General features: G+C 52.5%; 1 protein-coding gene across 1 annotated transcript in view; it reads left to right on the top strand.

Annotated features, from left to right (window-relative positions):
• The window catches only part of LOC140710946 (SH3 domain and tetratricopeptide repeat-containing protein 1-like), a 40,624-nt gene extending 18,300 nt beyond the window's left edge, over window positions 1–22,324 (top strand). Inside the window, 8 exon segments of the mRNA XM_073013932.1 lie at window positions 8,121–8,162; window positions 9,724–10,239; window positions 10,242–10,604; window positions 14,234–14,414; window positions 15,585–15,741; window positions 17,254–17,359; window positions 19,075–19,250; window positions 21,927–22,324. Of these exon segments, the coding sequence (XP_072870033.1) occupies window positions 8,121–8,162; window positions 9,724–10,239; window positions 10,242–10,604; window positions 14,234–14,414; window positions 15,585–15,741; window positions 17,254–17,359; window positions 19,075–19,157 (1,448 nt within the window). The 3' untranslated portion in view covers window positions 19,158–19,250; window positions 21,927–22,324.
• Window positions 22,325–24,283: the final 1,959 nt, after the last annotated feature.

Genomic DNA, 24,283 nt, shown 5'->3' with positions numbered 1-24,283 from the left:
GACCTGCCTTCAACGTCTAGGAGCTTGGTGGGTGTAGACACATTACGGTATGGAGGAGGGATATGGCGTTGCCACAGCCAGGAGACTCGCTGAAGTCTCTGTTCTCTTCCTGCTCATTGCTCCGACTTTGTATAAGTCACATGTGTAGGGCTGTGCACAGTGGCTTACACCTGGAATCCCAGCACTTTGGGAGGCCAACCTGGGAGGATCTCTTGAGCCCAGAGTTTGGAACCAGTCTGGGCAACATGGTGAAAGCCCATCCCTACAAAAAATAAAAATTAAAATATTAGCCAGGTGTGGTGGCTCATGCCTGTAATCCCAGCTACTGGAGAGGCTGAGGTGCGAGAATCACTTGAGCCCAGGAAGTCGAGGCTGCAGTGAACCATCATCACGCCACTGCACTCCAGCCTGGTCAGAGCAAGACGTTGTCTCAAAACAGACAAAAACAAACAAACAAAAACCCATGTGTAATAGTGGCAGTAGTTAACTTTTGAAAGTTTGAAGAAAAGTTTCTAAATCACCTGTGACCATGGACAATTTACTTAGCCTTTCTATGCCTCAGTTTCCTCATCTATGAAAAATGAGAGAATATGGTACTGATCTTACAGGATCATTAAACCATTGTCCAGATTGCTTATAGAGCTAGAGCTTTTTCCTTGAAGTACATGAGTATGGCTGTCAGACATCTGAAACCTGAAGCCATCTTACAACATCATTTGGATGCTACCCCCTCTTCGCCCTCTTTTTCCATTTGTAAGGGACAAGGATCCAGGAAGGAAAGAATCAGCTTACAAAGGCTTTCGTTACAATTAATCGTTCATGTTCTTTCTTTTGGTATCTTATTCTCTGTTTACATTTTTTTTTTATTACATTTTTTGAGACAGAGTCTTGCTCTGTCACCCAGGCTGGAGTGCAGTGGCACGATCTCGGTTCACTCCAACCTCTGCCTCCCAGGTTCAAGTGATTCTTGTGCCTCAGCTTCCTGAGTAACTGAGATTACAGGTGTGTGCCACCACGTCCAGCTAATTTTTATGTTTTTAGTGGAGACAAGGTTTCGTCATGTTGGTCAGGCTGATCTTGAACTCCTGAACTCAGGTGATCTGCCTGCCTCAGTCTCCCAAAGAACTGAGAGTACAGGTGTGAGCCACCGCCCCCGGCCGCTGTTTCCATTTTGTAACACTAGCGTCACCCCAGTGTAGGGTGGCTAGGGGTATTCTTCTTTCCTGTTTCCTGGTGTATTTTCCTCTACAGTATTGATCACTCTTTAACATACTTTTTGGTTGTCTGTCGCTACCTACAAAAATATATGTTCGCTGTTATATCACCAGTGCCTGGCACATAGATAGTCAATATTTGTTGAATGAATGAATGAATGAATGAATGGGCTGAAAGAACCTTATTCTTCTTTCTTCTGTCAGTTCACACCAAATGCTTTTGGAAAATGCTATATGAACAGGGATCATAAGCAGCAGAGGTTACACACATGGCTGTGGGATAGCCCATCATCCTCAGATAATTGTCTGGAAGGAGGTGGAGTACTTGAGTAGAAATGATACAAGATAACTTCTTCAGGAAATCAGCCAAGTGTCACAGCTTTTCACACAGGCGTGTGATGTTTGCGTATGTGTGTATGAAGAGCTGTCATGGCCTAGAATCACGGGCCTTTAGATCCCTTGTACAGATAGAAAAGTAAAGTCGGAGGCCCAGGAATGCTGTAGGCCACCAAGGTAGAGTCCCTGTCTGTCCTTCTCAGTGTCCGGTCACTTCTCACTGCACTCCCCTCTTTACTCCTAAAGCCACTTTCCCTGACTCTGAATGTGTAACCACGAGGGAGAAAATGTACTCCAGGCTCACAATTTGTGGAGAAAAAGCCCAGCACCTAAAAATAATGTTCACAAAGTTTGTACCTAGAAAACGTGGCCATTTCTATCATGTCTTTGAATTTCCCTGTTTCTCATACATTTTATAAACAAGACAGTAGAAGGAGATTCGTGAACAGCAACTTTAGAACAAGGGGGAAAAAATCAAACCTAGAGCATTCCAGTTTCTGTTTTCTTCTCAGTTTAGGGCTGAGGCACTTTAGCTTCCTGTCTAAGGGACTACTCAAATCTGATTAGAAGCCATTGTGGGCTGGTAATTATCCATAATTTTAGGAAGACAGATGTAGCACCAACTCTGTTCTCTAATAGCAGGCTTATTAATTTTAAATTTGCATGGCAGGAGAATCAGATGGCGAGGTGAGATAAGCATTCAGATGCTTGGTCAATGATAGCTGTTTACTTCCACGTGTCACATGGGGATTTGGGACCCGGGAAGTCCACTGAGAACTGATGATTGTCTGTCCCCTAACCAGCTGGGTTCTTTTTCATCCTGAGCTCAGAAAGATTGCCCCTACTGCAGCCAGGGAAGACAGGTTGTTGACTGGTTAGAAATCATGGTAGGTTATTTTCTCCACTCGCAGTTCGCAGTTGGAAAGCAGAGCTATCAAAAAGTTGTCTCTGTTGTATTTCAAATCTGGGTGTTTAAAAAATTATGTAAGCAATTTAATCATTTCTTTAACAGTAGTTGTGTGTGTTCTTGATGCGAATGAGAGGTGCATTCCCTTGTAAAATCCCTGGGACTTAATAGGAAGATGTGAGCCTTAGAACAGAAGTTGGTTTTATAGATGATCATGTAGATATGATGCTGAGCACTAGACAAAGATGTTGATTGAAGCGATTTAAAAAAATTTTGTCTGAGTTCAGATTTTACACCAATATTGAGAAAATCAGCAAAAGAACTTGGAGGAATGTTCTCAGGCATCCAGTTCAGCCCCCTGCGCACATTGTCATAAAATCCGAGTGTGTGTACAGGGAGACGCATTCCTTTCTGTTCTCATCACTGGTCCTTCCCTGGCTCTGCACCTGCCTGTCATGCGCGTCCCTGTGAAGAGACCACCAAACAGGCTTTGTTTGAGCAATAAAGCTTTTTAATCACCTGGGTGCAGGCGGGCTGAGTCTGAAAAAGAGAGTCAGCGAAGGGAGATAAGGGTGGGGGCGTTTTATAGGATTTGGGTAGGTAAAGGAAAATTACAGTCAAAGGGGGGTTGTTCTCTGGTGGGCAGGAGTGGGGGTCACAAGGTGCTCAGTGTGGGAGGTTTTTGAGCCAGGAAAAGGAATTTCACAAGATAATATAATCGCTTAAGGCAAGGACCGGTCATTTTCACTTCTTTTGTGGTAGAATGTCATCAGTTAAGGTGGGACAGGGCATTTGCACTTCTTTCATGATTCTTCAGTTACTTCAGGTCATCTGGGCATATAAGTGCAAGTCACAGGGGATGCGATTCCTTGGCTTGGGCTCAGAAGCATGACATTGCCCTCTTCCCTACCTTTTCCCTCCTGTGCGGTTCTCTCACAAAGTGAATGGCCTCAGCCACAGCTTCTCTGCAGCTGCATCAGACTGTGGCGACAGGAGTGGTGGCTCCTGCAGGGCCTGCTGTCCCCACTGAGCCCAGTCTTGCTTGCCGCTGGAACCTGGTCACCATTTTGCACCGAAAGTATGTAATTCTACGGAATGAAAGCCAACATGCTGGGAATGGAGGTGTCTTTATCACGGTGCTCTGCATATTTTAATCTTGGGTGGAAAGTATGGAAAAGTATGTGATACCTGTGGTTTGATGTCAGAAGGACGTTGTGAACTTGACGTGGACTGAGGATGTTCAGGTGCAACAGGAACATTAAATGAGACTTCCCCATCTCCCTGTCAGGCATGCACAGGTGTATGGCCACATCTTATGTGTTATCCTTATCTAGAGTGCGCCTTGTCGTCACGTTTAAAGTTACATGATGATATTCTGCCTCATAGAGTAGGTCCCAAACCGCATTCAACACAGAAATGCACTCTTGCTTTTATACATAGAAAGTGCTTTCATATACCAAGTGGGAGAGCAGTCCTAAAATCTGGGCTGGAATCACAGAAGGAAGACTTGGGGAAGCAATAGATTCCCTAATCCAAAGCTGGTTTTTGATGAACCTAGAAACAGGACCAAGAGAAGTGAATTTGCCTAAGGCCCTGACAGTGTCTCACGGTAGCATTTGAACCTAGCAGTTTCTTGACCTATTTCTTTAAATGATTAGTCATGCTTCCTCTGATTCCTATATAAACGTATTCCTCATTCATTCTTTTGTTTCAGTGAATTATTGCGGTGCTACCACGTAGCAGTATTTGAGTCAAAATGTGGCAGTGTTTATCCCTTTCCAAGGTTTTTAGTTGTACAGTTTGTCAAAGTTGTGCTAACAGTTTCTTGTTGGTTGCAAGGTGTCCTTTCAGAAGCCAATTGTGTGGTGTATTTATATTGCTTGTTGGAGGTAGTTTGGTTAGAACCTACTTTGAGTGGCTGGCGTGGGCCTGGGGGACAATAACAGCTGCCTGCTTCATGGGCAGAGATGAAGTAATTGCTTCCTGGGAAGTACCATCCTCCTGGCCACACTCTCCAGCCCATTTCCTTTGTGGTGGTTTCCTTGCATCTGCATGGTTCTGACTTCATGTGAGTCTCTTTTATTTTAGCATATGACTTCAGGCTGTGGGGAAGAATGGCCATTTTAGCACAGAGATGCACACAAAGGAACAACTGGCTAAATGTGAGTGAAGACATTCTTGGGGGGGGATTCATTTCTTTTATTCTGTAACAGGCAATCTGGGAAACATTCTGGACATGTGGCCTGTGGCCTGCACTGTCACAGCTCCTCCCTGCAGGATCGCAGATGTTTGGAGATTGTAGTGATAACTGTTATCATTGAGAATGCCATTCTCACAGGCTCTAATAAGTCAGGATTTATTCAGTGTGAATTTGTTAAAGACAACTGTATTTCTAGCCAAATCCATGGGAGACGTTTCTCCTGGCAGTGTTGCTGGGGGTATTCCCATGGCTTAGTCTTAGGGGAGCACACGCCTTTGAATACTGCTGAAGCTGTAAGTACCCAAAGCGCACCGGAGTACTTTTGCCATACGGGGTGTTAGTCACTGATACACGTCTCAGTCAGACCTGATGGATTCTTGACCCCTTCCTTTCTTAATTTTTTAATTTTTATTTTTTATTTTTGTTTTTTAAGAGCACAACCCCTCAGGTGGCCACCATGAATCTCTGGTGTTTTCAGTTGGCTGCAGCCTATTTGCTATCTCTGGTTCAAACATATTCGAAGTCTGATGATGCTTCCCTCTGTTGTTCTTCTGCTGTGTGACCTCCACGCATGCAGGGTTCAAGACTGTCAGAGCTGGGAGCCACCTTCACAACTACCAGGGTTTCCGGAACTTCCTTTATCTAGCCCTGGGGATGGAAGAGATGTCATCAGAGACGGAGGCTTATTAGGTTTACATGCCATTGATAACGAATGAGGAGGTTTTCTTTTATATAAGGGGAGCTTCTTATAATGTGCTTTAGTAGGGTAAAGAAGCTTTTGAGGTTTGCTTTCTCTGGAAAGATAATTTGTGATCCTGCTGTTGCTTTCAACAAAAATATCATTTGCATACCAGTGCATGTTGTATTACTGAGCACTGGCTGACAAACGGTTCTTAACTCGTCATTCACTCCGCCACTGATTTTTGAATGGCATATGTGTGCCAGCTGTAGTAGGAACTTGCTAGACTCTAGAACTAACCCTTATGAAATAGGGGTCCTGGCGGAAGCAAATGCATATAACTATAAACGTTTGAGGGGATATCAGAGGGGGTGCCTATAGGTGCAAACTTCGTTCATTCATTGTCCCATCTAGGAGGTTTTGTGTCTTAGCAGCGTGTTCCATAGCAACACATCCCTCTATCAAAATATTCATCGTATTATTTTGAAATTCTGTGCTTAGATGTGTGTTTTTCGGACTAAGTTTAGAACTGGTTAAGGACAGGCTATGGGGTACGTATTATATATATCTACACACACACATATATTTATATATATATACATTACCATTGTAAATATAGTATATATTTATATATATACTCATATATATATTTCTCCCTCTCTATATATACATACACACCACACACATACACACACACACTTCTACTGCCAAGCACAGAAAGTCAAAACTCGGCAAGGGTTCTTTTAGTGTTCATGAAAAAATAGATGTGTTAGTTGAGAGTGTCCTTAAGTTGCCAGGGGAAAGACAGGATGGATTCACAAAGGGAGATAATGTTTTTTTTTTTTCTTTGTTTAACTCTTGAATTCGAAATAATTCAGACTTATGGAAAAGTTGCAAAAATAGTACAGACAATTCCCATATACTCTTCCCTCAGATTCCCCAAACATTTCACCCCATTTGTACTTTCCCTCTCTGTGGATATAATTTTTTTTTTTCTGAAATGTTTGAGAGAGGAAGGTAGAATGCAGGGCAGGGTGAAAGGTGGAAGGAGAGAGGTGGGTTGGGAGGCTTTTTTTTTTTTTTTTTTTTTTAACCTTCTAAGATGGAGTTTCGCTCTTGTCACCCAGGCTGGAGTGCAATGGCACAATCTCGGCTCACTCTAACCTCTGCCTTCTGAGTTCAAGTGATTCTCCTGCTTCAGTCTCCCGGATAGCTGGGATTACAGGCGCCCACCACCATGCTCGGCTAATTTTTTATATTTTTAGTAGAGGGGTTTCACCATGTTGGTCAGGCTGGTCTTGAACTCCTGACCTCTGATGATTCACCTGCCTTGGCCTACCAAAGTGCTGGGATTACAGGCGTGAGCCACTGTGCCTGGCGATTGGGAGGCTTTTGCCGTAACCCAGAGCGCTGTGATGAGGGCTGGACCTGGTTGGAAATGATGAGGAAGGTGAGAAGTGGTTAGGTCTGGCACATATTTTGAAAGGAGAGTTTAAATGGGTTGGATGACAAGAGAGAGAAAAAGAAGTTTTAAGGATGATGTCAAGGATTTTGGCCTGAGTAACTGGAAGACTAGAGATGCTGTTATTGGGATCGGGAAGACTATGGGAGGAGTGGGTTATAGTAGGGGGAATCAAAAGTGTGTTTTCCGCATGCTAAATTTGAGGTCAAAAAAGGGATGTCAAGTAGTGTTGGCTGGGTGCCGTGGCTCACGCCTGTAATTCCAGCACTTTGGGAGGCTGAGGCGGGCAGATCACCTGAGGTCAAGAGTTCGAGACTAGCCTGATAATTATTAAAATCGATGATTGATGTTTGCTAATTAATCATATTATTGCTTCTAATACTGCAGGGGGTGAACACCTACCTGTGATGTTGTTCCTAATATCTAGGGACAGAGAGCATGATTTTAGTTTTAATACCACAGTAGGTATACACTCACCCTGTGACACTGATCCTAATATTGAGAGGGGTAGAATATGACATGACTCCCAACATAACAATGAATGAACAGCCACCCGGTGATATTGCTCCTGATATTCATGGAAGAAGCGTATGATATTACTCCCAATATCCCAGGGAGGGTACAGCTCTTCTGTGATATGGTTCCTAGTATCTGGAGGGGGAGAGGATGATAATAATTCCAGTATCGCAGGCTGTGTTCACCCACCCTGTGATATTGTTATTAATATCCTGGGAGAGGAAGATATGATTCCCCATAGAGCAGGAGGCGTACACCCAGCCTGGGATATTGTTCCTAATATCCATGGAGAGGAGAGGCTGATGTTACTCCCAATATGGCAGGGGGTGTACATCCACCCTGTGATATTCTTCTTAATATTCCAAGGCTGAGAGGTTGATATTACTCCTAGTATCTCAGACACCGTACACCCCCGTGTGATACTCTTCCTGATATCTGGAAGGGGAGAAGATGGTATCAATCCCCATATCGCAGGAGGTGAACACGTACTCTGTGATATCTTTCTTAGTATGCAGGGAGAGAGAGGATAATATTATTCCCAATATTGCAGAAGATGTACACGTCCCTCCGTGATATTGTCCTTAATATTCCAAGGCACAGAAGACAATGTTACTCCCAATATCGCAGAAAGTGTACACCACACAGTGATGTTGTTCCCATGATCCAGGAGGGAAGAGGACGATATGACTTTCAACCCTTGCACCCTGCAATGCTCTCATCCTGCAACACCGACACCAGCTCAACCTGACATGGGACCAGAGGTGCTGGCTGGGGGTGTTCATTGCTTCTCTGTTCTCCCTTGCCAGACTCAGTAGAGGAAGCTGAGACCGAGCAGCCGCAGGAACAAGGTAGGTTTTGTCCGTGGCTCAGGCTTCTCTGGTTATGAGCTGGGCTTTGGAGTAATGGCAGGGGAGGGGACAGAGGTGAGTACGGTGGGCATTGGATGCGGCTGTCACCCCTCTGTGGTGTGGGCCGGGGACTTGAGAGACATCGCCTGAGGTGGGCCTGAACCTCCCGTCTACTCTGACACTGGAGGCCCTGAGGTCCCACATTTCTTCCAATGAACATGCTGACCCCCGCCTGGTCCCCAACCGAGATGGGGCATCCTTTCCACTGCTGGGACCCACATGTAGCTGTGGGTTCCTTTTTCATGACCTGGAGAAGCTGCAGTTCACCCTGTGCTCTGCCTCAGAGATGGGAGGCCACACTGCCCTCAGCGGGTAGCAGAATTCAGAGCCTTAGGTTGCAGGGGCCTCAACTGAGGTCCCTGAAGGGTCTTCTCCTTCCTGAGGGGAGCCAGGGGGGAAGGGAAGGCTGTTGTAGGTTTGCCTCAGGGAGGGGGTGGTTCCACCCTCTGCCAAAGTCACTGGAGCAAAGGCACGTGGCTCTCCAGCTGCCCCGGAGGCCAGGGTAGTGGCTGGGAGGGGCTGTGTGCCTCTGCTGGGTGGGGGCGATTTCTTAGCTAATCTAGTGTAGTCAAGTCAGACATTTGCCTCTAAATCATATTTATTTATTTATTTAATTCTAAGGCTTTACAGATGAATAAGGAGGCAGTTTGTATTGAACATATTTTTTGCATGTGAGCTTGAAACAGAGGGTCGGTTTAAATCTAGGTTTTTCCCTTCCCAGTAATGCCTCCTTTCATCCCAGGTTTTCCAACAGGAAATGCGCTTGTTTGCTCACCTCTGGGAGGGGGCTTTGGCTAGGAATCCACCAAAGCCAGCAGACACCAGTGGGCTGCTGGAGCAGTCTGGCCTTTGTTAACCCTTTAGGAACCGTGGGCTTCAGGTTTTCAGACCATCCACGGTGAAGGTGGCCACAGGGGCCTGGAAGCTTTCCCATCCTTCCTGCAGGGATGGTCCGTTTCCCTGCACGGAGCTGGGCACATGGGTACAACACCCCTGTCCTGTGCCGTCGGTGGCTTTACCAATTTTGCATAGCAGCTTTTGAGCTGATCCATAGCTCTGATTGGCTGTTGAGGATTTCATGGATTCCTGTACCCCACCGGGGGGCCCAATATGCTGACAGAAGTTACATTTGTAGTTGTGGTGCTGCATATTCATGGGTCCAGTTAGAAGGCTTTGATTCTTTCTAAAGGGAAAGGCATCTCTGAGGGGTCACTGTTCTGACACAGTCTCCTAAAACCTTGCTGTCAGGTGGGCGACAAAACAGGACAGGAGGGTGATTTTGTAGGAGAGTCGGGCCACGGGCCTGCGTGTTCTCTCTGTCCCCGTAGTGCCGGAGTTCGTACGTGCTCCAGGCCCCGAGTTTGCGTTGCACATAATTCTAAAGGGCTCATGGCAAGCTGCGCCGGGGACACAGAGGGCAGGGATGGGGGGACCCTGCCCCCAGTGGACCAAGGACTCACTGCCGGACTCTAATATGTCTAGGTGTTTTTGTGACTTGCAGAAATACCTCCATCTTGTCTGGGCCTGGATCCACAGGAGACCCTGTCGAAGGTGAAGAATGTTCTGGAACAATGCAAGACCTGCCCAGGCTGCCCCCTGGAGCCAGCGTCCTGGGGTCTCTGTGCGGCATCCAGCAACGTGAGCTTGCAGGACCCCGAGGACCCCTCCTTCTTCTTGGAAGCTGAGGACGACTGGGAGGACCCAGAGGCCCTGAGCTCACTGCTGCTGTTCCTGAACGCCCCCGGGTACAAGGCCAGCTTCTGTGGCCTGTACGACGTGGCACTGCCATGGCTGAGCAGCATGTTCTGCAGCTTTAGCGACGAGGAGGAGCTGACTGAGTGCCTGGCACATGCCCGAGGGGCGGCCAAGAAAGCTGGCCTCTTCATGACCAGAGTCCGTGCCATCGTGGACTGCCTGGTGGCCCTGGCCTGGCTTCACGTGCTTCATGGACAGAGCCTGGTGACCCTGAACATCCTGCAGTCTGTCCAGGATGCAGTGGTGGCCAGAGAGGACCAGAGGGTGTAATGGCCAACATGCTGGCCGTGGCTGTGAAGAGGACAGGCCGGACGAGGCAGGCAGCTGAGGGCTACTACTGCGCCTTATGAGCGGCTTGGGACCTGGGCCATTGGAGGAACCAGGCAGTGGTGCTGGCCAATTTCGGGACCCTGTGCCTGCATGCAAGTGCCAGCAGGCTGGCCCAGCACTACCTCCTGGGGGCCATGCAGCTGTTCTCGAGGCTGCCCTGCAGGGAGTGTGGCCGAGACTTCACCCACGTACTCCTGCAGCTGGGCCACCTCTGCACCCGCCAGGGCCCAGCCCAGCAGGGCAAGGGCTACTATGAGTGGGCCCTTCTGGTCACCGTAGAAATAGGCCATGTGGAGAGTGAGTGCCCTAGTTCCTCCTGTGAGCCTTCTGGGGCCACTCGGGTCAGGGCTCACCTGGGGTTTATGATTCAGAAACAAGTGGTGGTTTTTGCACCATCGAAAGTGCTGAGCCATGTCCAGCAGCAGATGTTGGCAAGCGCCCTGGAGACAGGCGGTTCCCATGCAGGGCCAGGCCCTCTGTGGCCTACTGAGGCAGCCAGCTCTTCCTGGTTTGCCCAGGGACCATCCTGCCTTGGGCACTGAAAGTCCTGCATGCTGGGAATTCCTAGACATAACCCTGGGATCAAGGCAGGCTCGGCTGCGCTGGGACTTCGGGCCCCACCATGAGCCAGGCCCTGAACACCAGTTCTTGTGCCCGTGTTATCTGCTTGGTATGTTGGCAGCCTGCGCACCTGTCATCCCACTTCACAGAGGACACGGGGGCGGGTGATTGCCCAAAGCCGCAGAGCAGTTCATGCAAAAGCAGCTCGTTGTGCAGTGTGCCAGGCCCCACCCACAAATGGGGCTTGTGGGGTCCTCGGGTGGCAGAGACTGAGCGTGGGAATGTGAGCTTCAGGCCACAGAAGCCACAAAAGGGTGAATGGCGTGATGGCGGGGCAGCACTTGGCCCTGGGTTAGGGAAGCCTCTTTAGTCTAGAACCAGAGGGTTGAGAGCATTTAGTCAAGTAATAGTTGGTGGAGGAGAGGCTGGTGGTGTAGCCTGTGTGAAGGCCTAGGGGTGAGAGAGTGGGGGTGAGTGGTGGTGAGTGAGTGGAGGTGTCATGGAGTGAGTGGGGATGAGTGGGGGGGTGTGAGCGGGGATGAGTGGGGTGTGATGGGGTGAGTGAGCGGGTTGAGTGGGGTGTGAGTGGGGGTGAGTGAGCGGGAGTGGTAGCGGGGATGAGTGGGGTGTGATGGGGTGAGTGAGCGGGAGAGTGAGCGGGGTGAGTGGGGTGTGAATGGGGGTGAGTGAGCGGGAGTGGTAGCGGGGTTGAGTGGGGTGTGAGCGGGGATGAGTGAACAGGGCTTATGCAGGGAGGTGCAGAGTTGGGAAGGAGTGGGTTGGGTGCTGGATGGTGAGAAGCTCTTCTGGAGAGCTAAGCAGGGCCTGGGGCCTCAGGCTGTGGCTTGGCCTTTTCCGCAAGAGCACTGGGGAGCCATGGAGTGCTATCGAACAGTCACTGCAGACTGAGCAGTGAACGGACAGTAGGTGGGCAGGGCTGTCCGAAATCTAGGCCACAGAGAATAGATGAGGAAGTTGAGTCCAGGGAAATGGCTGAGACAAGGGATACTGTTGTGGGACCCTCTGTCTTGCAGCGCTTTGTCATGGCATAGTGAGACCACTCAGAGGTGCCTCCTGTGACCTGGACCAGAGCCCCAGGGGCTGTGACCAAAGCTGCCCATTTCCAGCACAGGCCTGGCACCCACTCCTGGCCCTAGGAGGGATAAGATTTTGGAAAGGACCGTGTGAAGGGGCCCCGGTCCCACACATCTGCCCAAGGAAGGTTGGGGGGTTCAGACCCAGGCTTCTTCCCCAGGGACATTCTCTTACTGGAAGGAGACCCTCCAGGAACCCAGTGCCCCAGCCCCCACTGCAGCCTCCAGTGGCTCTTGGCACAATAGCCTGTGGTACCTCCTCCTACGAGGCCCTCCCCGGGGTGCTGGGGGATTCAGACTTGGAAATGCAGGCCAGGGAACGGGGATCATGCTTCCCTGTCTCCCCACCCTGCGCTGAACGATCGAGGAGACCAAGGGCGGGGCTGATACCCCACATGCTTCCTTGGGGTCATTTTTGAGTCACTTTCGGTAGTTTGTGTCCTTCTAAGAATTTGGCTGTTGTGTCTAGATGGTCTGGTTTGTTGGTGTACAATTGTTCGTAGTGTTTTCGTGGAATCCTTTTATTTCTGTCAGGTCGGCAATAATGTTTCCTCTTTCATTTCTGATTTTAGAAACTTGGGTTTGTAATTTTTTATTTCTTCATTTTTATTAGAGATGGGGTCTCATCATGTTCCCCCAGGCTGGTCTTGAATGCTGGCCTCACGATCCTTCCACCTCAGCCTCACAAAGTGCTGGGATGACAGGCGTCAGCCATGGTGCTCAGTCTCTGATTTTAGTCATTTGTGTCCCGTCTTTCTTTCCTCGGTCAGTCTAGTGAACGATTTGTGAATTGTGTTATTTTCAAAAAACCCACCTTCGGTTCTGTTATCTCTTTTGTTTTTCCATTCTCTGTATTTTTACTTTCCATTTCCACTCTCACGTTTATTATTTTCTTCCTTTTATTCACTTTGGGTTTAGTTCTTTTTCTAGTTTCTCAAGGTGGAAGGTTAGGTTTTTGATTTGAGATTTTTCTTCTTTGAATGTAGACATTTACAGTTATAAATTTCCCTTTCAGCACTGCCTTAGCTGCATCTTGGAATTTTTGATACGTTGTGCTGTTTTTATTTTTAAAGACAGAGTTTTGCTCTATTGCCCAGGCTGGGGTGCAGTGGTGCAATCTTGGCTCACTGCAACTTCTACTCAGGTTAGAGCCATTCTCATGCCTCAGCCTCCCGAGTAGCTGGAATTACAGATGTGCACCACTCCACCCGGCTAATTTTTGTATTTTTTTTAAATATAGAGACGGGATTTCACCATGTTTCCCAGGCTGATCTCAAACTCCGGGACTCAAGCGATGCTCCTGCCTCGGCCTCCCACAGTGCTGGGATGAGAGGCGTGAGCCACCGCACTGGCCGGGGCTGTGCGTTTGTTTGCATTCTTCTCAAATTAGTTTTTGGTTTCCCTGCTGGTCTCTTTGACTCACTGGTTGTTTAGGAGTGTGTAGTTTTCACATATTTTTTGAATTTCCCACATTTCCTTCACTGTCGATTTCCAGTTTTGTGCCAGTACAGCTGAAGAACACCTCTGCTTTGGTCTCAGTCCTTCTCCATTCACTGAGGCTCGTTTTGTGGCCTGGCACATGGTCTGTCATGGGGAATGTCCCATGGGTGCTCGAGAGGACTGTGTATTCGGCTGTTGTTGGGTGGCGTGTGTGACAGATGTCCATTCGGCGTACCTGGTTTCCTATGTTAATCTCCGGAATGTTTCTGACACTAGAAAATCAGGCTTTGGGAGAGGCCAGTGAGCCTGTGGCTAGGGAGCCTGGTTGCATGAGAGAAGCATGTGTGGGAACGCCAGGGGCCAGCTTTGAATCCCATTCCCCCAACATGATGCCATGTGTGGCAGACGTGATGCTTGGCTTTGCTCTCTCAGGGTTCCATCTGTGACAGGGGCCACTTGTGCCCCTGGCCTCATCAGCTCAGGCTGAAGGCAGCCCTGATCCTGGCCAGAGGGTCTTTGTGAAGCAGAAATAGATGGCCTGGTGCAGGTGCCAAGCCCCTGCTGTTCACTCTGTGTCCATCCACAACCTCGGCCCTGGGAGTTGTAAAGAAGGCCGGCCTGTACCATGAGCATCTACACCAAGATGTGCCCATGTCACAGTGTGCTTGGCGTCTGCCCTGGCACAGGTGCATGGCCTGTCTGCGCTCAGGCGCCCCGCCTATGGGGCCCAGGCTCACAGAGGTGTGAAGGAGGCAAGCAGGGGCCTCCGAGCCCAGCCAGCCTCGCTTCGATGCTGGGAGACTAACGTCTTCCATTTTGTCTTCTGCCCAGACCAGCTGCGGGCCGTCCAGTGGCTGTGCTACTTCTACAGCGCCGTCATGCCCAGCGAGGCCCAGTATGTCATCTACCACGATCTCCAGCTCTCCCTGGCCCGCAAGGTGGCCGACAAGGTGCTGGAGGGGCAGCTCCTGGAGACCATCAGTCAGCTGTACCTGTCCCTGGGCACGGAGCGGTAAGGGCTGGTTTTGCAGTGGTGGAGGTGGGGGCGGGCAGGGAGAAGGGCACAGGGAAGCTGGCCCAGGGCCCAGCAGCCCCTCTCCTTTTGATCATTTGGTGCTTTGGCATCAGATGCTTTGAGCTGGCCGGCCTGGGGTCATCCCAGGGCTGCTGCTGGCCCATGAGTCCCAGCTTGAGCCTCCCTTGTTGGGGCAAAGGTCACCTCAACCCCAGCAGAGGCAGTAGGTGCACTCTGGGCTGTTCTTCCTACTATGGTGGCTTTTGTCATCTTACCTGTGCCTGCCCCGAATCTTCACTCCTGGCCTTCGTCTGTCCCCTTAAATGTGACCACAGCAGCCACCTGTGGCTTCTCTCCCACAGAAGACAGATCCAGTTGTGTCACCTGCTTCCCTGGGGCAGGGTTTCAAGGTCTCACATCCCATATTTGGCCTAGTCAGCTTCCCCCAAGCATCCTGACCTGGTGGGGTAACCATGGCCCTGACCACCCCACCCATAGGGCCCAGTGACATTGCTGCAGTCCCAGCCCCTTGAGTGTTGGACTTACTGAGAGAGCAGAGAAGGAGCCAGATTCCATAGGGACCTGGGAGACTGACTGTAGTCTTGGCCTCAAGTTCACAGAAGGAAAATGGGCTAGTGTGCTAGAGCCATGCTTCTCAAAGTGTAGTCCCTGGACCAGTAGAGCAGCATCCATGTCACCTAGGAGCTTGTGGCAAGTGGGAGTTCTAGGGCCTGCCCCAGGCCTGTGGAGTTGGAAGCTCTGGGGGCAGGGCCAGCAAGCTATAAGGACAGGCCTCCGGGTGACTGTGATGCCTGCACACCTTGAGAACCATCGGCCTAGATAGCCTCTGAACACTAACGGCTCCTGGTGCGTCTGGAGGAGACACAGGCCATGACTGGGAGGCAGGGGAGATGGACTAGCACACTCCTCCTGCCACAGGGCAGCATGATGCTCGATTCCCTCAGAAGGATGTCCTTCATCTTTTCCATGCCGTGTGTGTTCACTCTGGCCATCCCAGCAGCCTGGGAAGGGCAGAACACTGCACACACAAGAGGGCCGTTCCCAGTCCCCACATGCCAGATTCATCTGTCACCAGACCCACGGGAGGAGGCAGACTGGTTCCAGGAGGATGAGAGCCCTTGTTCTGACACCTGTGTCTGATTCCAGTGATTCCAGGGCCTACAAATCCTCTCTGGACTACAGCAAACGAAGTCTGGGGATTTTCATTGACCTCCAGAGGAAAGAGGAGGCACATGCCTGGCTGCAAGCAGGGAAGATCTATTACCTCCTGCGGCAGAGCGAGCTGGTGGACCTGTACATCCAGGTGAGTGGCAAGGGATGCAGGAGGACTCCTGTGCTGTTCACTCTCTGTCCATCCACCCATCCGTTCACCCTTCCATCATCTATTTACCTGTCCATCCTTCCATCCATCCATCATCCATCCATCATTCATCCATCCTTTTATCATCCATCTATTCACCCGTCTATCCATCCATTCACCTGTCCATCCACCCATCCGTTCATTCTTCTATCCATCCATCATCCATCATCCATCCACTCGCCTGCTCATCCTTCCATCCATCCATCCATTCACCTGTTCATCCATCCGTCCCTTTATCATCCATTCATTCAGCCACCATCCATCCATCTGTTCGTCCGTTCATCCTTCCATCATCCATCCATTCACCTGTTCATCCATCCATCATCCATCCATCATTCATCCACCTACCAATTGATCCTTCCATTCATCCATCCTCTCACCCATCCATCCATTCACCGTTCGTCCATCCACCCACCCACCAATCTACCTATTAATGCATCCCTCCATTCATCTATCTGTCCATTTGTTTATCCATACATTCGTCTGTCCACCATCTATCCATCCACATGTACATACATCATCTACCCTCCACCCATCCATACATTATCTACCCACCCATACATACACACATCATTCCACCCATCCATCCATTCATCCATCCATCCATCCATCCAAGCATTCATCTATCCACACACCCTTCCATCCATCCATGTGTCTTCATCTCGTCATCCATTCATCCATCCATCCACTCATTCCTAAGCCACTGCTGAGCACCTGTTGTGTGCCTTTTCCCTCCCTCCAACTGGTTCCCTCACATCCTCCTCCGGTGGCCAGCATCTTCTCCCTGAGGGCAGAGGCACGGCCCCTCACAGTGCACAGCACTTGCTGGTATACAGCACATCCTCAAATAATGTGACCACTCAGTTAACACACAGAAGAACTTGCTCCAAGCGACACGTGGCACACCTCCTTACAAAATGAATCTATCATAGTGGCTGTTTTCAGAGGCTTTCCGAAACACTGTGTGATCTGGTACAAATTGTGAAGCCCAGGAGCCTGGTGAAGCTTTCATTATTGAGCACCTGCTGTATACCTCCTTGAGCTGAGGAGAGGGATCAAGAGCTCATGGCCAAGAGGGGACCAGGCCCACCCACAAACACTGAAACACTGCTGATGTGGCAGGGATGTGACAACGCAGAAAGGAGACAGGGGCTGGGCTCCCAGCAATTTAGGGGCCACGGAGACTGGTTTGAGTGCAGGGGGAGTGGGCTAGGGCTACCCCTGGTGGTAGGATTCACAGGTGTCGGGCTCCTGGGCTGCAGCTGCTCAGTCACCTCCTGGCACTCAGGTGCATCAGTTCATTGTCCTCATGCCAGTGGTGGGGGCAGCCTCCATGCACAGGGTCTGAAAAATGCTCAGGTGTACCTGTAGTGTGTGGGAGAAAAGAGGCTGGCAAAGGTGCGCGTAGCCACGTTGCTAGGTGTGGGTCTGGAGCGAACTTCTGTCTCCTTTCAGGTGGCACAGAATGTGGACGTGCACACAGGCGACCCCAACCTGGGGCTGGAGCTGTTTGAGGCAGTTGGAGACATCTTCTTCAATGGGCCCTGGGAGCAGGAGGAAGGCATGTCCTTCTACCGAGTGAGCTGGCCTGTGGGCTGATGTGGGTGGGCCTCAGTGGGGCACCTGGTGGTCTGAGGCATATGACCATGCCGCTGCCCGGGAAAAACGCTCGGAGCCTGGACGTGACAATTGCTCTACCCTTGTACCTGATGACCTCAAGCAACCATGAGTGGGAAGTCCTGTCCCCATCTTCCAGATGAGGAAACTGAGGCTCAGAGAGGCACAGGGACATGTCAAAGGACACACAGCATATCAGTGGGAGGCCCAGGTCTGCATGTACCCCGAAGTGGGACGACTTCTCCTTTCCTCTGAGCTCACAGTGTGGCTCAGCCCTGGGCACAGATCAGTGTGGTGTTTCTAGAGCAGAGAGGAGGTTGGCTCCCCCCAGTCAGACCCCCAGTGCTCAGGTGGGAGAGGCTGGTTTGAGGCTGTCGGGAGTAGCTGGATGGGCCTCAGGTGACTCTTCAGCCCCCAACTTGGGTGTCTGAACTATGTGTTATCCCACAGCACAGAGCTGTGTCGAGGTGCAGGAGTAGCTGGGGTGTGGGAAGCTCCAAGCACATGTTTGAGCTCTGACGAGGACTCTGCGCAAGGTGGGTGCTGTGGGAAACCTGACCCCACCTGCCTGTGTGGTAGGACCAGGCCCTGCCCCTGGCAGTGACTACGGACAACCGCAGGGTGGAGCCGCAGCTACAACTGTGCAGCAAGCTGGTGGCACTCCTGGTCACAATGGAGAAGCCACAGGAGGGCTTGGAGGTTGCCCACATGGTCCTAGCACTCAGCATCACTCTGGGTACGTCCCCTGAGCCCCCACCCTGCCAGGACCCACACTTTGCCAGAGCCCAGCCTCTGGGTCTGCAGGCCAGGAGCTGAAACAGCTGCTGCATTTTCCTGGTCTCCTGTCCAGGCAGGCAGATCTGCCCAACTGGCTTCCCCGTCCGGCTGTGGGGCACAGCCCGAGGTCTCTCACGCAGTGCAGAGCTCCCTGCCTGCCTGATTTCTGCTTCCTCTGCCTGTTCCCGCTGCTGACCACAAGGGCCGCCCAGTGTGCCCTCTGCCTTCCAGACATGCCAGGCATCTCGTTGGTCCCTGTATGTGCCAGGCTGAGTGGCACATTCCCTTTGTCTTGTGCCTTTCCCACCGTCATCAACCACACGGCTCTCTGGCTGATAAAATCCCAGTTCCCCTTCCAGCAGTCTGCCCCTTAAGGCCGGGCATCCCCTGGTGCTGTGCCAGGGTCGTCTGTCCCCCTCCAGAGACAGGGAACCCTAGGCAGGCCACATGTGCCAGTGCCTTGTGTCCTGTGGACCAGTACACAGTAGGTGTGCAGCTGACTTCCCAAGGTAGGGGGATCTGATCGTGACACACCCAGGAGGAGTCAGATGTCACATCTGTGGGTTGCCTGGAGCTGGGGTACCCAGGAGCACCTGAACTGCATGGGCTCCCCTGGTTAAAACCAGTGAGCAAAGGCAGGTGGCTATGTGTAGACACAGAGCTGGGCCATCCAGGTCCGACTTTGCCAAAGCCTCACAGTAGACAGGGGCAGGCCTTATTAATTCTGCTTTCCAGACGGGAAAGTGAGTCTGGTGACCACAGGTGCCTGGAGGCAAGCCACGAGTGCTGCCTGGGGTCTGTATACCTGCTCCTGAGGGGCCTGTGCCCTGCCTGCCCCAGGGAGCCACGTCCTCACACCTGCCCCTTTGGCCTGCACCCCAGGGGACCGGCTGAATGAGCGCATGGCCTACCACCGGCTGGGCCATGACAAGCTGGCGGAGCACTTCTACCTCAAGACCCTGTAGCTCTGCAACTTGCCACTGGGGTTCGACGAGGAGACCCTCTACTACGTGAAGGTGTACCTGATGCTCCGTGACATCATCTTCTACGACCTGAAGGTGGGAGGGAGGGGCAGGGCTCGGGGTGTTCCCAGTCCCCTTGGAGTGGGATCTCCACCCAGACCCGAGGCCTGGGTTCCAGCCTTCCTTAGAAATGGCCCAGTGGCCGCCCTGGAGCTCTATGCCCGGCTGGAGGAGCCAGCAAGGTTAGCAGATACAATTCAGCTCCCAAGATGGCCAGGCCCCACCCTCAGGAACTCAGTCTCAGCCGGGGAGGCTGACACATGAGTGGGCAATGGTGGCCTCTGGGTTAAGAAGGAGGATTGTAGTCAGGGAGGCCCTCCTGGAGGAGGTGACATCAAAGCTGAGTCTTGACAGTCAAGTGTCAAGGTGCATTTAACAAAGAAAATAGGGTCGGGAGAAGGACATTTCGGAGGACAGCATCATCCTCACATTGAATCCACGTTGCAAGATCCAACCCAAATCCTGGCACCTCCTCTAGGAAGCCTGCGCAGGGTGCCAGCCTGCACGGAGCAACTCCTTCCTGGAGTCCCGAGACACCTTGAATCTTCACATCACCCAGGAAGGGTGGGGTGGGACCAGTATCTTACCATTGGGTTCACAAACAGGGAAACCCCAGCTCAGGGCAGGTGCAGTGGGGCGGGGCCCCAGCCAGCCAGGCTGAGGCCTTGCTGGGTCGGGTGTGTCTGGAGGGGACGTGCTGTGCTCTGTCTGCCCCAGCCTTGCAGGGCTGGAGAGCTGGGACTGGCAGACTCAGACCTGGGGTGTCTCTACCCCTCTGCCCAGCAGGCACCGCCCTTCCTTAGCATCACACCGGCACCGCGTCAGTACTCGTTATGGGCTGAGGGGCCCGGGCACTCCAGTCCAGGGGCCGAGATCTTGGAGGCCTTAGAACAACTTGAGGAGCGGGGCAGCCCTAAGACCCTGCCCTGTATCCCCCACTGCAGGCCTACAGCGGCCCGATATGCCTCAGCCCAGTGCTGGTGACACCTGGTGGTCAGATGTGGTCCCTGTGGCCTCCCAAGTCCCAGCCAGACATGGAGGTGCCAGGTGTCAGGCCTAGGGGGACGCTGCTCACTGCTCAGGGGCTTGCCTGGGACCCAGGGGGACGGGCCTCCCAGAAGAGGCCTTTCTCTCTCTTGGTCAAGCCTGCCGCCCACTCCGCCTGTCCAGGAGAAAGGAAAGCGCCAAGTAGTACCTGAGAGGCCAAAGTCCATGGTTGGGGTCGGGGGACAGTGGCCTCCTTCACCTCCTTCCCATGCACAGCCCTCTGGGCCTCATCGTGACTATGCTGTCAGCGCAGGCCAGCTTCCCACAGGGAGGCCCCCTTGGAATTCCCCAAGGGCGGCTGTCTTTCCAAGGCTACACCCTCCTCCTTGTATAGGAGGCTCTGGACCCAGGGCCCAGAGGAGTGGGAGAAAAAGCCGGGCTGGATGGGACCTGGAAGGTTGGCAGAGAAGCAGGGGTAAATGGGCATCTTTGCCAACTGCCTCTAAAATGGTGTCCCCTTTAGTCTACACATGAGAGTGAGCCCTGGAATAGGGTGGATTAGGTGTGTCCTGGCTCAGCCTGCCACTCAGTAGCTGCTGTACACACTACAGGCAGATGAAAATGCACACAGGCACAGGCACACACAGGTGCGCGCACACACACAGGGACACGTACACACAGGCACATGTAGAGACATATGCTTTGGCTGGCTCCTTCCTGTTTAGTTGGGAAGTCCCCACCCCTTCAGGAAGCCTTTGCCTTTCACCCCTGGCTGAGTCTGGGACCTCCTGGGCTTCCCTCTGCCACAGCCCGGACCACCCTGTGTGGTCAGTGTTCACTCCCAAGGCCCTCAGACTGGGAGCAAGGACGTTAGGCTCAGCCACGCACCCAGCACAGAGTCCAGTGTTCGGCTGGGCTGGGGGCATTGGATGAGCAGTGGCGGTGACTTGGGGCCTTCTCACGCCCCTGCTCCGTGTGTGGGGTGGGACAGTGAGGGAATGGACTGCTGCATCTTGGACTTTGTCATTGGGAGCCATCTTGAGATGGTAAAGAGGGACAGGCCAGGCATGGGTCTTAGAGAGGTCCCTTAGGTGACCCCCATGTGGAGGAGGAGCCTGGGGAGAAGCCGGGTGGGGGATGGGAGGGTCAAGGAGGAGGTCTGGGAGACGGCATCCCATCCCAGCGATGGTGAGTTTGAGCCAAAGATGCATTGACAATGAGAGTGGATGTCTGGGGAGTCACACTCCGTCAATATTTCAGGGAACATTGCCAGAGTGGACACCTGTGAGATGGTTTTCTACCTGGCCTGGCCCCTGGAGGGCCTGGAAATGGTCAGCATGGACAGGGGCCAGAAGGGAGCCTGGGTCACTCAACACTGTGCCCCTGCTGTGGCTTGGAGCCACGGGTCCTGCATGGAACTCTCAGAGCAGGCACGATCTGCCCTGACCTCAGCCCATGGGGAAAGCAGCCACTGCCTGCAGAGAGGGTGGCAGTGGGGCAGGAGGCTTGGGGTGAGTGGGGTGTAGGGACAGTCAGGAAGGCTTCCAGGGGTATCAGGGTCGTCCCCACCTCCTGCAGCTGAGACCACAGCAGTGTCACAGGCTTCGGGGTTCATGGGGTGAGCCAGCATTGGCTGGACATGTGGAATGACCTGGAGACAGGAATGGCCTCTGGGAAGATGGGCTCCGAGTCCCACTTTTGCTGAGCATGGCCTGTCCCCTTCAGAACCCATTTGATGCAGCCGGGTACTACCAGCTGGCACTGGCAGCTGCCGTGGACCTGGGCAACAAGAAGGCACAGCTGAAGATCTATACGCGGCTGGCCACCATCTCCCACAACTTCCTCCTGGACCGCGAGAAGTCGCTCTTCTTCTACCAGAAGGCCAGGACCTTTGCCACCGAGCTCAACGTCCACAGGGTCAACCTACCTCCTCTGCCACACTGCGGGTGGGCCCCTTGGTTGACCCCAGCCACCCTCGCTGAGGACAGCATCCAAGGGAGTGGGTATTGTGCAAGGAGGATGGTCTCCTGCCTCTCCTGGTGTCTCCCATGGCTCATTTTCTGGGAAATGGAGGAATGAAAGCAGGGTTCATATAGCAATAAATTTTTTTTTGCAATAACATACCGAAGTCCCCAGGGCATCCTTCCCTGTGTGCTTCCTGGGCTGGGTCTAGGGGCCAGCTCCTTCCCTTGTGGCAGCCCTCTGATCTTGGGGATGAGAAGGACCCTGAGTCCAACAGACCTGGGCCAGGTCACCATGAGCCTCGGTTTCCTCGGCGGCCAGAGGGGAGATGGTGGTGGAACTCCCTGGGCAGCTCCCTGCTCTCCCTGCTCAGAGCTTTTACTGCAGGTCTCGTACTGCCCTTGCCTTTAACCTTCAGGCCACTATGCCCAAATGTGGGGGCTCCATTGAAGAAATAGAGGCACAGAGAGGTTAGGTGTCTGGCCCACCATCACACAGCAGGTAGGGGTGGAAACGAAGAGCCCAGTACACTGACCACCACACCACCCTGCCAGCCTGCAGCGAGGAAGGTGTCCCCCATTAGGACCCAAGGTCAGCTCCTGGAGCTCTCTTGTGGTGTCAGGAGAGCCACAGGCCAGTGAGGGTGGCGACGGGGATCCCTCACTTAGTCTCCTCTGCTCCCAGACTTGGTTGGGCCGAGCCTGGCCAGTCCCACCTCTGGCCACTGGTCAGCCCTGCGGGAAGTGAGATGCAGGGATTTCCACCTGTGTAGACGCTGCTACCCAGTATTGAAAGCCTTATCTGGGCTGACCCCAGCCATCCCCACATGCCCCTCCCCTTCTGGCCCCCGGACCTCATCCCAGAGCCAGGAATCCCAGGTTTTCCTTCTTGGAATCTCTTGGCCCCAGGGAATACAGTTCACACGGTCTATTTGCCAGTTTACACAAGAAAACAGAGGTTCAGAGACTATGGGTGTCCCACGTGATTCTCACGTACACTGCACTCTCCCAGGCCCCTCTTTTAAACACTTCAAATGAGGTGACTTTCACATCGCATGCAACTATTTCAACGCGAATAATGTGGTGGCATTTGTGCATTCACAGTCCTGTGCAACCACTCACGCCATCTAGTTTCAAAATGTATTCATCTCCCCAGAAGAAACCTCCCATCCTCAGTAAGTAGTTACCCCTCCTTGGTATCCCCCAAGCCCCTCGTTTAATGGAAGGGGAAACTGAGGCCCCGAGAGAGACTTGCCAGTGGGCGGAGCTCTGATAATAAGGAATCAGGCACCCATCTGCTGGTTCAATCCTGGGTTGGTTTTCCACCCAGCAGAGGTGACAGAGCCAGGAGGTTCTGGGACCCCATGCTTGCAGCCAGAGCCCTACCCTGAGCCTCCCCAGCAGGGGGCAGCAGAGAGCTTTCCAGAACCGGCCGCGGGGCTGGTGGGAAGCAGCGGGTCAGAGCTGCTGACAAACCTCACGAAGACCCCAGATCGCTGTCTCTGTGGGTTGGGTTTGGGAATTGGAGAGGAGGCCGCATGATTGGAAACTTGAAGACAGCACGGCCTGGCTGGAGCAGCCGGAAGCGCCGTCACGTTGAGTGAGGACACAGACCTCCTGCCCGCTGGGCCGGGCCTGCAGCCATTCTTCTCGGGGTGGGGCCCGTAGGTCCGGGTTGCTCTTGGTCCCCGACCTGCCTCAGAGTCCGGGGGGCTTTGGAACTCTGCCTCCCCATCTCCACCCACCCTGGCTGGTGCCATGAGGGGCCTGGATCCTGGGATCCTGTTCCTCTTGGGCAGAAGAGACTGGGGGACCAGAGGAGATGATGGGTCTTCAAGCCCCACATTCAAACCCCAGCCCACCACTGACAGTCTGGGGGTCGGGATGAGGGAGTTGATGTCTCTGAGCCCCAGTTTTGTCACCACTAAAATGAGGCCGACATACTGGTGCAGAGTGCCAGCCCCCGGGCTAACAGAGACCTGTTTCCTACTGGCAATACCTCTTACTCCTAGGAACAGCTCCAACAACCACACACTAGGGAACACTCAACCCAGGCCAACTTGTCAGAGGCACGTGAACCAGAGCGACTCCATCTTGAATGGGGGCTGGGTAAAGGGAGGC

The sequence above is a fragment of the Chlorocebus sabaeus genome, unplaced genomic scaffold (genome assembly GCF_047675955.1).
Source record: "Chlorocebus sabaeus isolate Y175 unplaced genomic scaffold, mChlSab1.0.hap1 unalloc_scaffold_109, whole genome shotgun sequence".
Taxonomy (NCBI): domain Eukaryota; kingdom Metazoa; phylum Chordata; class Mammalia; order Primates; family Cercopithecidae; genus Chlorocebus; species Chlorocebus sabaeus.
The sequence above is the reverse complement of the archived record's forward strand: the minus strand, read 5'-3'. Positions and strand labels throughout refer to the sequence as shown.